Source organism: Lemur catta, chromosome 7, assembly GCF_020740605.2.
Source record: "Lemur catta isolate mLemCat1 chromosome 7, mLemCat1.pri, whole genome shotgun sequence".
NCBI classification, from domain to species: Eukaryota; Metazoa; Chordata; class Mammalia; order Primates; family Lemuridae; genus Lemur; species Lemur catta.
In genome coordinates, this window is record NC_059134.1 from 47,194,694 (window position 1) to 47,212,131 (window position 17,438).

At 37.5% G+C, this 17,438-nt stretch overlaps 1 protein-coding gene across 1 annotated transcript in view; it reads right to left on the reverse strand.

Moving 5' to 3' along the window:
* Window positions 1-12,839, reverse strand: part of CCDC81 (coiled-coil domain containing 81) — a 44,182-nt gene extending 31,343 nt beyond the window's left edge. The window contains exons 1-3 of the mRNA XM_045557177.1: window positions 12,685-12,839; window positions 5,569-5,630; window positions 3,926-4,079 (exon numbers count right to left, since the gene is read on the reverse strand). Coding sequence (XP_045413133.1) covers window positions 3,926-4,079; window positions 5,569-5,630; window positions 12,685-12,763 — 295 coding nt within the window. The 5' untranslated portion in view covers window positions 12,764-12,839. The remainder of the gene's footprint in view (window positions 1-3,925; window positions 4,080-5,568; window positions 5,631-12,684) is intronic.
* Between the last annotated feature and the right edge of the window lie 4,599 nt (window positions 12,840-17,438).

Genomic DNA, 17,438 nt, shown 5'->3' on the forward strand with positions numbered 1-17,438 from the left:
ATAATTAACACAACTGGTTACTAACACAAATTAATCAATACAATTTTCTCTACAAATATGTTTTTTGCTCAAAATAAAAACAAAGAGCTTTCTAAACAACAGTGTAGATAAGCTTTCGGTTTTCTCAAGGAGACTTAGTAATAATCAACTGCTTCTCTTCATCAGAAGGTTTTCTAAAGTTTTCAGCCCCCTTACCTTTCAGAATACCCTGCAGCAATATTTGCCTATTTCCACCAGTTATCATACCAATTTTAAATGATTATAAATACCTAAAAATGTTAAATGCTTTGAAAAGATAGTCATCTTCACTAGAAGTTATTTGAATGAAATTGGGTCTTATACAAGGGTATCAGACTGAATGACTTACAGAAAGCTTTTTCTCTCTAACAAGCCCATACATGACATTGCAAAGGAATAAAATTATATCCAGCTTGAAGGAAGCCCAGGATCTATTCAAGTGGAATAGATGTAGGAGTTTTGCAAGGCCCACAAGTCAGAAAGGGGGAGAATAAGAAAGGATTAAGATGATATAGGCAAAGAGAGACAATAACAAAGCTCGCTGATAGAGGAACAGGACAAAGAGGAGAATATTCTAATCATCACTCAGCAAACATGAATTATTACATAACCTTTCAAATGTCCAATACTGCTGAATGATGAAAATTAACAGCTCTACAAAATGTGAGTTTCACTGTGTCAGCCCACCATCTCCTGTACAATTGAACAGTAATTCTATACCACCACTCTTCATTTCTTTCTTTTAATATAAATTTCTTAAAAGAGAAAGCCATCTTGCCTGACTCTAGATTCTCCCCTCCCATTTACCCATTGTTTCTCTGCAATCTGTCTTTCAGCCCACTCATCTCAGTAAGGATGCTACCATCTCATGATGGGCAAGCCAATGGGTACTTCGCAAATCTCTTATGACCTCCCTCTAACTTCTGTTGGCCACACCCTCCCTTTTCTTTTGTATCCCTGACACCACTCTTGGTTCTCCAATTTTCCTCCTCTTTGGTCTCCTTTGCTGGCTTCTCTCCTCTTCTGTGTCTTATAAGATACTAATGTTGTTTTTTGTTTTTTGTTTTTTTTAAACAGGATTCTGGCCTTGTCTGTCTTTTCTTCTTACTTTATATCCTCTCCTGGGTAAACTTATCCAAATCTTGATCTCTAGTCTCCACCCCTCTTCTAAGCTCTGCAATCACCTACCTCAGTATCCCTCCAGGAATCTCAAATTCAGCACATCCAAAAGCAAATTCATTATTTTATCCACCACCACAACCTGCTTTTCCCCTTTATTCCTTATGGCAGTTAATGGCACAAGCTTCCATCTGTTGTTCTCCAAACAAGAAATCCGAGTCTTCCTAAATACCTTCCTTCCTCTTGCTACCCACCACTCCCAACTTAACCAGTCCTATCAATTCCACATCTCAAATGTCTCATGAAGAGATCCCTCATTTCCCTCCTGATTGCCACTGCCTTCACTCAGGCTTTGACTATACTTTACCAAACTTCCGTAACTGAAAGAGCTATCTTCCTAAACTAAAAACTGGACCAGGACAGATGGTTCCCTGCTCAATAACATTCAGTGGCTCCTCAGTGCCTACAGGATGAGTTCTAATGTCCTTATCACACCATATAAGTCCCCTCCCAATTGGCCCCTACCTACGATTTTTGTCTTACCTCCACCTGCCTCCACAATCATATGCCTTGGCCATGCAAAAGTACCCATCACTTCCTTAACAGGCTTCACTCTTTCTCATATTCAGGACTTGTTCATACTGTTCCCAAAATATCTTCCCACAGCTTCTCTGCTGGCAGAGTCCTCTATCATCGTTTAAGACCTTTTCATGTCATCTTCCTAAACCTCCCCAAGCAGTTAGGCATGCTCTCCTCAGGGCTCCCACAGCATTTGAGCCAGTTAAGATCAATGCTGCTTTTATAGCACTTAATCATGTTGCATCCTTTGCTTATATATTTATTGTCTATGCTAGACTCTGAGCTCTTCAATGTCTTACTAATCTTTAAAGACCACTATATAATGTTTGATTAGTTACCTAGTTAATTAATGATGAAGAATCACAACCCCAAAGCTAAACTGTAGACAGAATTATTCTTTCAAACTAATTCAGTCATGTATGTTTAATTCTGAAATTTCTTCACCCTGTAAAAAAATTAATTGTAGATCTAAACTACTTTTTTGTACTATACTACAAGTTCTAAGATGAAAAGTAAGGTCAAATTCTTCTTTTTTTTTTTTCCCAGAAACAGGGTCTCGCACTCTGTCACCCAGGCTGGAGTACAGTGGTGCAATCATAGCTCACTGCAACCTTGACCTCCTCGGTTCAAGTGATCCTCCTGCCTCAGCCTCCCAAGTATCTGAACTACAGGTGTACACCACCATGCCTAGCTATTTTTTTCTTTTCTTTTTAGAGACAGGTTCTCACTATGTTGCCCAAGCTGGTCTCAAACTTCTGGCCTCAAGCAATCCTCCCACCTCAGCTTCCCAAACAGCTGGGATTACAGGCACAAGCCACCATGCCTGGCAAAAATAAGCTCTAATTCTAAGGCACAACTGTTTTTGCAAAAATGTTGGCTTTATTTTCATTTCCTTTGGTAGGTTTTTGATGAAATTTCTTTGATAGGTTTTTGACACATTTCTTCTTTCATAAGACTCTAGGTAAAAATGGCTAAAAGTTCATCAAACCTACCATACTGAATATATGCATAAAGAATTCTAAAAAAATTTTTTTTTCCAATACATAATTTTTTTGATGGAAAGTTACTCTGAAAATCAACTTTCAGGAAAGTTATCTTAAAGTTACAGCTTTTTCACCTGCTGCCATTGGGGTAGACTGTCTTTACCCAGGTATGAGTCTGATGCAAGAGGGGAAAATGAGGAAGGTCAAAAGGAACACAGCCAGGATCAGGAAGGAAGTGCCCAAAGGCCTCTAAGTAAGCAAGGGAGGTGTTAGGAAGCCCACACACTAAAGCTGATGGAAGCATCCTGTGGCAGGGATTATGTCCGCTTTGTTTGCCACTATATCTCAAGCATCTGGAACAAGGCCTAACACATAGCTGACTCTCAGTAAATATATGCAGAAGGAAGGAAAGAAGGTTGGCTTTAGGGTGTGAGAAAGGTAATAAGGTATGCCTTAAGTCTTTACGGAATTATTCAACTTCTAACCTTTAAATTTTACTAATTTAGATTACATATGCTAGAAAAACATTTAGTTATCTTTTTCACAGCTGATACTGACTGTAGTTCTTCCAACCATGAACCCTAATTAACGTTCTCTTCTTTATAACCACTTTTAATTTCTTAGGATACAAAATATGGATAAAGGTCTGTACAAGTCTGTGGTGTAGCTCTCATATCAATTTGCCTTTACTGTCACGTCAGGTCTTCTTGTTACTGCCACTTAAGTTACTGGGGTTTACAATGGCCTGCAGGAGGCCAGGCGCAGTGGCTCACGCCTGTAATCCTAGCACACTGGGAGGCTAAGGCTAAGGAAGTTCACTTCAGCTCAAGAGTCTGAGACCAGCCTGAGCAAAACCGAGACCCCATCTCTATTAAAAATAGAAAAATTAGCCGGGTGTGGTGGTAGCTACCCAGGAGGCTGAGGCAGGAGGATCGCCTGAGCCTAGGAGTTTTAGGTTGCTATCAGCTAGGCTGATGCCAAGGCACTCTACCCAGGGCAACAGAGGGAGACTCTGTATCAAAAAAAAAAAAAAAAAAAATTAGTAAATAAAATGGCCTTCAGGAAGATTCTGTATTTTCCCACCTTGGCCTCTGCCAAGGGTACCACGTGAAAAGTGGGCCTCTCCAATCAGAAACTAATAAAGCAGCGCTGGCCAATCTTTGCCTTTTCATTTCTATCTCCAGGCTGGTAACTTTGGGAAAATCTTAAATATTAAAATTATTTACCAGGAGTATATACTTTGTTTTGTTTGAGTCCATGGATCTGCACTAACTTTTCCGTCATGATAAACACGGGCCTCTGGATTAGAATAAACTTGTTTCCCACATCAATCTTTTGTCTTGTGAAAGTAAAAGTTCCAAATCCTGGAATATGAACCCCCTGGAAGGAAAAAGAAGGGGAGAAAAAAAGTAACAAAAAGAATTCATTGAAGGGGCAAAGAAAAAATAATCCTTAGTATTGTTATCCAAAACACATGAAGAGAATTAAGTTTAGGCCTTAAAAGTGCAATGATCTTTACAACCCCTTATAGCTATAACATTTTATAATTCTAAGTTTTCAAACAAGTTTAGTACAAAATGTAATATATTGATCCATGATGATTTATAGACATCAGATCCTTCATCTCCATATCATTAAAAGGCTAAGAAAATGTGCACGAATGCCATTGCTTCTTTTAATCTAAGATTACTTTGTCCTAAATTGTGTTTTAAATTTTAATCACTTGCCATTAGTGGAACTTAAGAGAGCATGAGAAACTTTGCCTTCTCATTCCCTCTTTTCGATTTTATGTCTGCCACTTAAAATCAGACAACCCAGCATTCAAGGCATATGCTACAAAGTAGTGATGTTGGCTGATGGGTGGAAGCAAATGTCATTGGCTCTCAAATTGGGTTCTGTGTCCCTGGAGATATCATACATCAAAGGTTACAAACTCAAATACCTACAGGGGCCAAGAAAGAATGCAAGGAAATGAAGGTAGCCAAGCAGAGAGTGCAGTGGCTGGAGAGTGCATGCTCCATCTACAGGGGAGGGCCCACTGTGAGCTCCAGCCAAGTGTCACCACGCAGGAATAGAAGACTGGCATCGTTAGATCTGCTGACTTTTCAAGAGAAGGGAAAAAAATTCCAAAACTTTATATAAATTCTCCAAATTTTAAGTGATGGTAACTATTGTTAGGTCTGCTGACTTTTCAAGAGAACGGAAAAAAATTCCAAAACTTTATATAAACTCTCCAAATTTTAAGTGATGATAACTAATTCAAATTCCCAAGCCAAACAAAATAAGTTTGAAAAATGAATTCCACCAAAGGGGTCTCATAGTGCTGTGAGTGCATAGGACATAAAAGTTTCACAGTCTCACAGCTCCCCTAAAGCTCCTCCCAAAATCTCCATCCAGTTCTATGGCATCTAAACCTAAGACTTGACAGGAGAAAGTACTCCAGCCCTGGACAAAGTTTCTCATCTTTGGCAGGTTGAGTTTGGTTCCTGTCTTGGTAAATTTCAGTTAACACCCATTCCCTGCAAGGAGGCAAGACAAGCAGCAGGATATCCTTGTACAGCTATGCCAGGAACTATCAGATTACAGGCAGACAGAACTAACTGAGTTTCTTTACACAAACTCAGGCCAATCAGCACTACGCTCTGTATCACTGGAAGAGCAGAACTTACAACTTCATCACCTAAGAATAAAATCCACATTTGTTAAATATACTATCCACAAGTCCTAAATGTGAGCATCATAAAATCACAGGACTGAAGGCTAAACTGGGTGGCTCTAAAGTTTACTGCTCTGCCTCCAGAAAAATTTTACCAGACATGGAGGAAAGACTCTTTGGACTCGTACTTTAAAATTAAAGTATAAGTCCTACCTTGTGCAGGGTTAGCTGCCGTTCCACAAATTCTGACACATTCTCCCAGATAGTAGCAACTTCTGAAATTCAAAGGAAACCAGAAATAATTTATGTGAGCACCCATGTGATAGTATGTTAGTGCTAATAAATAAAAATGTAAATACAAAATGGAGAATCAAATGACAATAATTCCTAATTAATTTATAATTAACAAAAAATGAGGTCATTTTCAAAAGTTAATTTTCCTGTTACCCCTTTAAGTTCCAAAGATGTGATTTTTCAAAACAATAATAAAACAAATTTTTGAAGAAAACCTTTCTACAATAAAGGGAACTCTGTCACACATTTCCCTCTGTTCTCTAAATAGAATTAACCAAGGATAACCTAGCCTTTTCTTAATGACCCATTCAACAGCCATTTATCAAGTGTCTACTCTGTGCCATCTGATTAATGTGAACATTCATTTCTATTCCATTCTATAACCCAGGCATAAGACCAAGGGCCACTAAGGGCATGAAAGGCTGATGTCTGTATGCTGTCCGTATACTTCTATTTTTGCTAAATTCTTGAATCTACTTTTTATTCTCAATTTTTCACTGTTAGGCTATTAGTTTTTACTTCTCTCTGCTGCTAGTGCTCTGTGGGCTCCCTCTCCACTCCTAATTCACTGCTTCTTATCTGCTGTATTCTGCAAATAATAAATATATTAATATTATGTCTAAAATAATAATTTGTAAAAACATACCTTGGAGTAGGGGCCCAAGAAGCTTTACTTTGAATTAATGCTTAAACTTTGCACTATTCAACTTTGACTAATTAGAGGGAAGCCTTCTATGTTTATTTGCTTGTTCTGAACTATGTTCCAAAAAACTGTGGTAGTAAAATAGGTAGTTGCCAATAACTAAAGTGCTAATGTGCAATAAGAACAGATGCTCTAGGTATGACTAATATTTAGAAATATAGGCCAGGCACAATGGCTCATGCCTGTAATCCTAGCACTCTGGGAGGCCAAGGTGGGTGGATTGTTTGAGCTCAGGAGTTCGAGACCACCCTGAGCAAGAGCAAGACCCCATCTCTACTAAAAATAGAAAGAAATTATGTGGACAGCTAAAAATATATATAGAAAAATTAGCTGGGCATGGTGGTACATGCCTATAGTCCCAGCTACTCAGGAGGCTGAGGCAGGAGAATTGCTTGAGCCCAGGGGTTTGAGGTTGCTGTGAGCTAGGCTGATGCCACAGCACTCTAGCCCAGGCAACAGAGTGTGACTCCATCTCAAAAAAAAAAAAAAAGATAATCCCAAGAAGTGGCATAATGTTATTTGAAAGTGGACTTGGATTAGCTGTAAATATATATTGCAAAGTCTAAAGCAACTGCTAAAAAAGTTTAAAAAAAAAAGAAGTATAACTGATATGCTAAGAAAGGAGAAAATGGAATCATAAAACGCTCAGTTAAAAATCACAAAAGGAGAAAAAAAATAATGGAAGATAAAGAATAAAAACAAGTATAAAAAAATGTTAAAAGTAACAAATATGGCAGACATTAATCCACCTATATCAATAATCACTGTGAACACCATCTAAATGTACCAATTAAAGACAGAGATTGTCAGAGTGGACCAAAAAAAAAAAAAAACCCAACTATATGTTGTCTGAAAGAAACTCACTTTAAATATAAAAACATGTAGATTAAAAGTAAATGGATGGAGAAAATATTCCATGCTAACACTAATCGAAAAAGAAAGCAGAGGTAGTTATATTAACTTTAGGCAGAGCAGACTTCTAATCAAGGAAAGTTACCAGGGATAAAGAAGGACACTACATAATGATAAAGGGGTCCATTCTCTAAGAAGACACAGCAATTCTTGGTATGTATGTACCTAACAACAGAATGTCAAATGACATGAGGAGGGAAAAACTAATAGAACAACAAGGAGAGATAGATGAATCCATTACTATACTTGGAGGCTTCAACAACTCCAGTGCCCCCTACCCCGCCCCCCCACCCACCCTCCCACCGCTTGCCAGAAATTAACAGATCCAGTAGACAGAAAATCAGGAAAGACATAGCTGAACTCAACAGCACCCTCAATCAACTGGATATAATTGACATCTACAGACTACTTCATCTAACAACAGCAGAATACACATGTAACATTCACCAAGATAAACCACATTTAGGGCCATAAAACACATTTTAATAAATAGGAAAGGACAGAAATCATACAGTGCCTGCTGTCAGACCACAACAGAATTAAACTAGAAATGAATAAGAGAAAGACAAGTGGAAAATTCCAAAATACATGAAGATTAAACAATATGCTTCTAAATAACACATTGGACAAAGAAGAAATATCAACAGAAATTTTAAAACACTTTAAGCTAAAGTAAAATGAAAACACAGCTTACTAAAACTTATGGAATGCAGAAAAAGCAATTAATTCTTAGAGGAAAATGTGTAGCATTGGATGCATATATTAGAAAAGAAAAAATATCTAAAATCAATAATCTAAGTTTTCAACTTAGGAAACTAGAAAAAGAAGAACACTAAATCCAATGTAAGTAGAAGAACAGAAATAGTAAGAATTAGAACAGAAATCAATCAAAATGAAAACAAGAAATCAATAGAGAATATCAACAAAAACAAAAGGGGGCACTTTGAAAAGACAGATAAAATTGATAAGCCTCTTATAAGACTAAATAAGAAAAAAGAGAGGACAAAAATTACTAATATCAGAAATTAAACAGGGACATCACTATACAGCCCATGGACAATAAAGGAATACTATGAACAACTCTATGTCCACAAATCTGATAACCTAGATGAAATGAACCAATTCCTTGAAAGACATATTTTGTCCAAACTCACACAAGAATAGACACTCTTAAAAGGCCTATATGTATTAAAGAAATTGAATCAATAATTAAATCCCTTGATACTTCCAAAACAGAAAGTACCAAGCCAAAATGGGTTCACTGGTGAATTCTAACAAACATTTAAGGAAGAAATTATACCAATTTGCTACCATCTCTTTCAGAGGATAGAAGCAGAAAAGATACTTCCTAACTCATTCTATGATGCTAACATTACCCTAATAACAAAACCAGACAAAGACATTATGAGAAAACTACAGACCTCTCATGAACATAGATGCAAAATCCTCAACAAAATATTAGCAAATCAAAACAAGCAATGTATAAAAAGAATTATATACCATGACCAAGTGGGATTTATTTCAGATATGCAAGTTTGGTTCAACATTAAAAAATCAATTAATGTAATCCATCACATCAACAAGGATAAAAAATAAAAATCACATGATCATATCAATAGATGCAGAAAAAGCATTTGACAAAATCCAACACTCATTCATGATAAAAACTCTCAGTAAAGTAGGAATAGAGGAGAACTGCCTCAACTTGATAAAGAATATACAAAAAACTACAGCTAACATCATACTTAATTGTAAGAAACTTAAAGCTTTCCTACTAAGATCAGGAACAAGGCAAAGATGTCCCTCTCACCACTCCTTTTCACCATCACACTGGAAGTCCCAGCTCATGCAATAAGACAGGAAAAAAAGGAAATAAATGTATACAGACTGGGAAAAAAGAAATAAAATTCTTTTTTTGCAAAGAACGTGATCATCCATGAAGAAAATCTGAAAGAACTGACCAAAAAGAACTCCTGGAACTAATAAGCAATTATAGCAAAGTTGCAGCATACAAGGTTAATATACAAAAGTCATTGCTTTCCTATATACTAGTAATGAACAAGTGGAATTTGAAATTAAAAACATAATACCAGCCAGGCACAGCAATTCACCCCTATAAATACCAGCACTTTAGAAGACTGAGGTAGGAGGATTGCTTGAAGCCAGGAGTTTGAGACCAGCCTGGGCAACAGAGTGAGACCCCAGCTATACAAGAAATAAGAAATATTAGGCTGTCCTGTAGTCTCAGCTACTCAAGAGGCTGAGATAAGAGGACCACTTGAGCCCAGGAGTTCAAGCCTGCAATGAGCTGTGATTGCGCCACTGCACTCCAGCCTGGGTGACAGAGCATCACCCTGTCTCTAAACAAAAATAAAAACAAAAACATAATGCCATTTATATTAGCACCCCAAAAGGTAAAATATTATGCTATAAGTTGATCAAAATATGTACAAAATCTATATGAGGGAAACTACAAAAATCTCATGAAAGAAATCAGAGAACTACTAAATAAATAGATGTTGCATGTTCATAAATAGGAAGACTCAACATCGTCAAGATGTCAGTTCTTTCCAACTCGATCTATAGATTCAATGTAATCCCAATCAAAATCCCAATAAGTTATTTTGTGGATATCAACAAACTGACCCCAAAGTTTATATTGAGAGGCAGAAAATATAGAGCAGCCAACAAAATATTGAGAAAAATAACAAAGTCAGAGGACTAACACTACCCAACTTCAAGACTTACCATAAAGCCGCAGTGATCAAGACCATGTGGTACGGGCAAAGGAAGAGAAAAATAAATCAGTGGAACAGAATAGAGAGCCCAGAAATAGACCCACATAAATATAGTCAACCGATCTTTGACAGAGGAACAAAGGCAATACAAAGGAACAAAGATAGTCTTTTAAACAAATGTTGCTAGAACAACTGAACATCCACATACAAAAACATGAATCTAGACATATATTTTACATGCTTCACAAAAATTAACTTAAAATGGATCATAGACCTAAATATAAAACACAAAACTACAGAATTCCTAAAACGTAACATAGGATAAAACCTAGATGACCTAGGAGACAAGAAGAAAGGGGTGGGAAAAAAATAAAGAAAAAAAAAAACCTAGATGACCTTGGGTATGGCAATGACTTTTTAGATACAATATCAAAAACATGATCCATGAAAGAAATAATTGATAAGCTGAAATTCATTAAAATTTAAAACTCTGTTCTGCAAAAGATAATGTCAAGAGAATGAGAAGACAAGTCCCAGACTGGGAGAAAATATTTTCAAAATGCATAACTAATAAAGGCCTGCTATTAAAAATATACAAAGGACTTTTAAAACTAAGCACTAAGAAAACAAACAATTTTAAAATTAGCCCAAGACTTCAACAGACACCTCATCAAAAAAGACATACAGACGACAAGCATATGAAAAGGCACTCCACATCATATATCATCAGGAAAATGCACATTAAAATGAGATACTGATACACATGCCTATTGGAATGGCCAAAATCTAGAATACTGACAACACCAAATGCTGGTGATGATGTGAAGAAACAAGAACCCTCATCCATTGCTGTTTGGAATTCAACATGATATAGCCCCTTTGGAAAACAGTCTGGCAGTTTCTCTCAAAACTAAATATCTTCTTACCATATAATTTAGCAATCATGCTCCTTGGTATTTACCCAAATGAATTGAAAACTTACATCCAAAAATATTTTTTAAAAAGCCTGCACATAGATGTTTATAGCAGCTTTATTCAAAATTGACAAAACTTGGAAGAAACCAAAATGTCCTTCCATAGGTGAATGGAATGACAAAAACTGTGATACATCTAGATAATGTCATAATATTATTCAGCACTAAAAAGAAATGAGCTATTAAGCAATGAAAAAACATAAAGGAAACTTAAATTCTATTACTAAGTGAAAGACGCCAATCCGAAAAGGCTACATACTGTATGATTCCAACTATGTGACATTCTGGAAAGGAAAAAACTGTGGAGATAGTAAAAAAAATCAGTGGTTGCCAGGGGTTGGGGTAACGGCAGGGATGAATAGGCATAACAGAGGATTTTGAGGGCAGTGAAAATACCATATGACACTGTAATGATGGACACACGTCATTATACATTTGTCCAAACCCACAGAATGTACAAGACCAAGAGAAAGCCCTCATGTAAACTATGGACTTTGGGTGATTATGATGTGTCAATGCAGGATCATCAGTTGTAGCAAATGTACCACTCTGGTGTAGGATGTTGATAATGGGAGAGTCTATGCATGTATGTGGGTAGAGGGTATGTGGGAAATCTCTTAATTTGCTGTGAACCTAAAACTGCTCTTAAAAAAATAGTTTTTTTAAAAAAAAAGTTCTTATTGTATCATTTACCTCCTCCTTGGTAGCACTTACCTCAACTGTAAATTTACATTTGTGTGATTATTTGATCAATGCGTACTTCCCCACTAGATTATAAATTTCAAGATTTTTGCTCACCATCAGTTCTCTAGTGCTTGGCACCTAGCAGGGTTTTGAAATTACTTGAATGGATATATGTATAAACTTACAAATATGGCAAATATTTTTAAATCCATAAAACCATTTTTTAATACTTCTTTTAGAATTATTTGACAGGAAAAAATAGGAGTGATGCAGGGGAAGAAAAAGAAAAAGCATCATTACTATTTATTTTATCTTCAAAAATCATTTGCTTAAGGCCTAGGCTACATCTCTAAGTCATAATGGCTTGATAATAATAATAGCTTACATTTCTCTAGCATCTTTCTTCCAAAGGGCTCCTATTGCTTGCAAACAGATCTCAATGTCACTTTGGGGTGACTCTTTTAAGAAACTATGCTAAAAACATTGTGTCTTGCTACTAACCAAGCCTAATAAGTTTTTTCTGAGAAGTTGTGAGGTCCCCTTCGAAACGCTTACCCTTTTTACGATCATCTCCTTTTGTTAGTACAACCATAGTATGTCAAAGGCAACAAAAGCAACTGTGTCTTTGCATGAACTCTGAAAACAAGCCATTTAGGGTCCTTTTACAACAGCTTTTCTCTAGGGAGGCAAAAAGGTGTGATCTGCCCCAGTGTGGGTGGAGGGAGTGCTTAGTTTTAACCAGCATTTATTGAGCACTTACTTTGTGCTAGTCCCAGAGCTGAGTTGTATATGCATTATCTCATTTAATCAAAACCCTCAGGTGGCCCCTTGCCCTCCTTAAGGCAGCCGGTAAAGAAATTGTCTCTGGAATCCCAGGTGGGCCTGGTGTGATTATCAGCTAGTTGCCAAGGCAACCTAGCCACTCTAGGCCAGGCGGAGCCAGGAAATAGGGAACCAGGTCTCCTGCCTTACCCCCAAAGCAGGTGAAGCTTCCGTCCCCAGGGCCCCACCTCATGCCGCTTACCTCCCTGGCTCAGCGAGGGCAGCGTGGGCAGAACCTGCCTGTCCAGGTGCTGTAGAGCAGGGACTATAGTGTCCAGCATCTCCCATTCCCAGTCAACTCCGTGCTAGGTCCTTGAAGGGTTTCTTTTCTTCCTTTCTTATAAGGAGTTTGCACAAAAATTATTTTTCCCACCTTATACAGCTCCTTCCCAGAGCTTTGGATATGCCTTAAAAATAAAAATTACAAAAATCTTGAGATTTTTTTTCTTTCTTAAATAAATTTAAATATGCTTTCTCGCTGTCCCTCTCTCCTGCTCTGGCTCTCGGGCCCTCCCACAGCAGGAACCCCGAGAGCTGTCTGGCGCTGAGTCAGAGCGGGCAAATCCGCGCCCTCCGGACCCGTGAGAGACCCGGTGCGGTTTGGGCGGGAGCAGGCTCCGCCTGGGGAGAGCGCGGCGCGTAGCCAGGACGCACAGAGGCTCGCTGGGTTGCTAAGGCGTCGAGGGGGGACTCGGCCCGCCCCTCAGGATGGGTGGCCCCTGGTTGCCCGGGTGATTCGGGAGCTCCCGGGCCAGCAAGGTTGGGAAGTAATTTTTTTAAAGAAACTGTTTTTTTTTCGTTTCCCTCTTACCCCAAGTATCAAAGAGACCTGGTGTTTCGGGTGGTAGCTTTTGTAAACACCTTGGACAAATCTGGGACTGCTTTTTGCCCAGAGTAACGGACATTTGAGTCTCCGGATCTGCCTGAGGGTTTGAGTTTGAGCTGGAATTTGTTTCTTGTTTTGATTTTCCCTCAGCTGCCCTCCTAGGAAATGGGGGACTGGAAAATTGGGGCGGAGGGCGGTTGACTTTTTAAAAATTATAGTCGTTTTCCCTCTTCCCTATACAGTACACGTCCCAACTCTCATCCTGAAGAATTGTGTTCATACTTTCCCCTCCCATGTAACCCCATCCAAGTCAAGAAATAGAATGCCGTCAGTACCGCAGAAATGCTCTCCATTTCCTCTCTAGTCATTATTTCAACAAATACAATAGATTACTTTTGCCTGTGTTTGAACTATTGGAATCAAAAATTAATACCATGTATTCTTTTGTGCCTGGCTCTATCCCTCACATTGCATTTGTGAGATTCATCCACGGTCTCTGTGGTAGCAACTCTTTCATTTTCACAGTTGCATATTACTCCTTTGTATGACTGGGGCACAATTTACTTACCCACTCCATTGTTGAGGGGCATTTGAATTGTTTCCTTTGAGTCTATTAGAATAATGCTACTAAAAACATTCTCATAGAAAACTTTTGATGGATATATGTACTCACTTCTGATGTGTATATAACTAGAATTAGATTGGTGGTGTCATGGGAAATGCATATGATCACTTTTAATAGACAATGCCAAGCAGATTTCCAAAGTGGCTGTTGCCATGGTGGTGGGCAGGAGGAACTGCTGGTACATGGTGTGCACAGAGACCAGGGATGGTAGACCACCTGCAATGTGCAAGACAGTCCTACACAATAAAGACTGTTCCACATTCTTCAGCACTTATGAATATCTCATTAGACTTCCACGTAAGGCAAAACAACAAAAATCTGCTTTAGAGCCTAGAAAAAAATTAACTTTACATATAAATACAGGTTTTTACTCAATTTCAGTATCACTTAATTTTTTAGGAATTCAAAATCCAAGTAAATTTGGGAAGTTTTTTTTTTCAGGATTTAAGGAGAATTCTTTGCCATTTAGGAAAATTGTATCATCACCATAAATGAGGCCAGTAGTTAAGTAGCCAACACACCTGAACCAGGTTGCATTTGTAGCTGTTGCATTCATGGTGATTCTTCCTACGCGTATAAGCTTGTGGTGACTTCTTTATGCCTTTCTGTATAGTCATGCCTGGACATGCACATGGTGAAATCATGTAGTGTTTTACTATACATTATTTACCTTTAATGTCTATTATATTGGAGTTATAACTTTACATTCATTTTTAAATGGTGTAGGTAGATGAACTATATTGTCCATAAACCTCATTTCAAGATTATAAGGCATTACAAAATATTTTTTATAAAAAAGAATCATTGGCTCTAATAGGACTGAGAAACTCTGTGCTAGAAAATGCCAAGCTCTATAATTCAGCTTCTTTCCTTCTACCTTGGCTACTAAGCAGCTCAGGACTGTTTTGAGCCTCTCTTAAACTCCTTTTTTAGGAAAATAATTTCCTTCTACTCTCCCTTTTACCACCCGACTTTTGTCCTCTATCTAGTCTGTTGATGTTGTTTGGTCCTGAAGCACTTGTACTTGCAGAGTAGGGGGGGAAATAGGCAGAGAATTTTGCTGAATGGATCGACAGCAAGCAGTGGGCAAATTCTTTTGTTTTCTTTTTTGCAGTGTTTGCTAAGACTTTATTCTTTAGATATACTTGTACATATACACAAAGGTAGAGCAAGGTCTCCGTGGCATTGTCTGCAATAGGTTCAGAAGTTAGGAAGGCTGAGAAGTCCAAGGTCAAGGGGCCCACATCTGGTGGGCGTCTTCTTGCTGGTGGGAATTCTGCAAGGTCCTGAGGTAGTACAGGGCATCACATAGTGAGGGGGCTGAGTGTGTTTGGGCAAACTCTTTTCTGACTGTTGTCTTGACAGCAGTTGCTAAGCCAGCTAATTTTTAGTGGCAATAACAGCATTATTGTTCTATCCTAATAATGGAATTATAAAAACATATTAGTTTCCTACAATAGATTAGATTTTGAATTAAATATGGTGATGACACTTTTAATCTCTAGAAATAGCTCCCAGTTATTAGAGACTACATGTGGTGTTTGTTTTCCCTTCCTGAGATACTTCACTTAGGATAATGGTCTCCAGTGTCACCCAAGTTGCTGCAAAAAACATTATTTCATTCTTTTTTATAGCTGAGCAGTACAGTTTTAAATTTTGATAAAGTCTAACTAATCAAAGTTGTAAACTTTTATGCTTTTTGTTTCTTAAATATTTGCTTAACCTTAAGATCATAAGATTTTTCTCTTATGTTTTATCCTAGAAATTTTATAGGTTTTACTTTTAGATTTAGGTCTGTGATCAATTTTAAGTTAATTTTTGTATATTCTGTGAAGTGAGTTGGCTGACCAAGTTATCACACATTGCCTGAAATTACCTAAATTATAATTCTTGTCAGAATGTGTTTACTTATCGGTAGTCTCCATTAAAAAAAAATATTCGAGGTGGTCCTTTGTTTATAGAAAGCACATTTTGTTTTGCCTATGTAGAGTAACCTCATCTAATCGTGAAATGGGGCAAGTAACTACAATTTTAAAATTTCTGGAAGCCAAAGAGCCTCTTTTCTTATTTTTACTTTTCCCATTATTTTAAAAAATATACTAGAATTTCCTCTATTAGCATTTAGCATCATTATTCCTATTTTATTGATGAAAAATTAAGAGTCAGGAATATTAATATTTTGTTCAGTCATACAAACCTATTTATGTTAATATCAGGCCTGAACTCAGATCTTTAAATGCCAAATTCCTTTCTTTAGCTTATGTGAAATAGAAAAAAGATATAAAATGTTTGTAAGAGGGGAAGGTCAGAAGAGTACAGCTTAAATATTAACTTTCCCTTCTATTTATAAATAGATAATGTTGTATACATGGGTATCATTATCATATTTATTATTCATTGAGACCACATCTATTAAACATGGGAAAGTCCTACTGCATGACTTTTATCCTGCAGAGGGTCCAGGCAGAATGGTGACAGTGTGTTACTTCTTACTTGAAATGGTCTATTTTAAATAGTCTGACTTATGAGTTTTCCTATAGTTCTTCTTTGGGAGATCATTCCACAGCTTAGTGTCAAGATAATCTTATTTGTCACATTAGCTAATTTACCTTTTTTATTTGTGTTGCAAGAAAAAAACCGCATCTTTGCAGTTTCATCCATCAAAAGTTTCTAAACAGCTGTCACTCAAAAACATTTAATCATTCTGGAGCCAGCCATCAGAGTGATTAGCACTTATCCTTTTAGCTATTTGATAGCTTTCTCCCATCTCTGTTAGAAATTTCTCTGATTACTTGCCATCTGACATGTGGATTATTTATAACATGTAGTGAAATTTAAACTTCTTTTTAATATAATACTGAAAAATATAATGGTGACTAGGTCATCCTCTTATGAAAGGCCTTCAGGAACTATCTACACCTTCCAAATAAAGTCTAATCTTTGTTTAGCATTCAGACCAATCATTCCAGTTAGAAGTGATCTTCTTCCCCTTGGATTTCCATTTCACTGTCTTTATACCTAGAACATGATGACACTTAACACATGCTGTGGTTTAGATATCCCTCCAAATCTCATATTGAAATTTTTTTTTTTTTTTTTTTTTTTTGAGACAGAGTCTCACTCTGTTGACCAGGCTAGAGTGCCGTGGTGTCAGCCTAGCTCACAGCAACCTCAAACTCCTGGGCTCAAGCAATCCTACTGCCTCAGCCTCTTGAGTAGCTGGGATTATAGGCATGTGCCACCATGCCCAGCTAATTTTTTCTCTATATATTTTTAGTTGTCCATATAATTTTTTTAGTAGAGATGGGGTCGCACTCTTGCTCAGGTTGGTCTTGAACTCCTGACCTCGAGCAATCCTCCTGCCTCGGCCTCCCAGAATGCTAGGATTACAGGCGTGAGCCACTATGCCCGACCTCATATTGAACATCGATTCCTAAAGTTGAAGATAGGACTTATGGGAAGGTATCTAGGTCATGAGGGTGGATCCCACATGAATAGATTAATG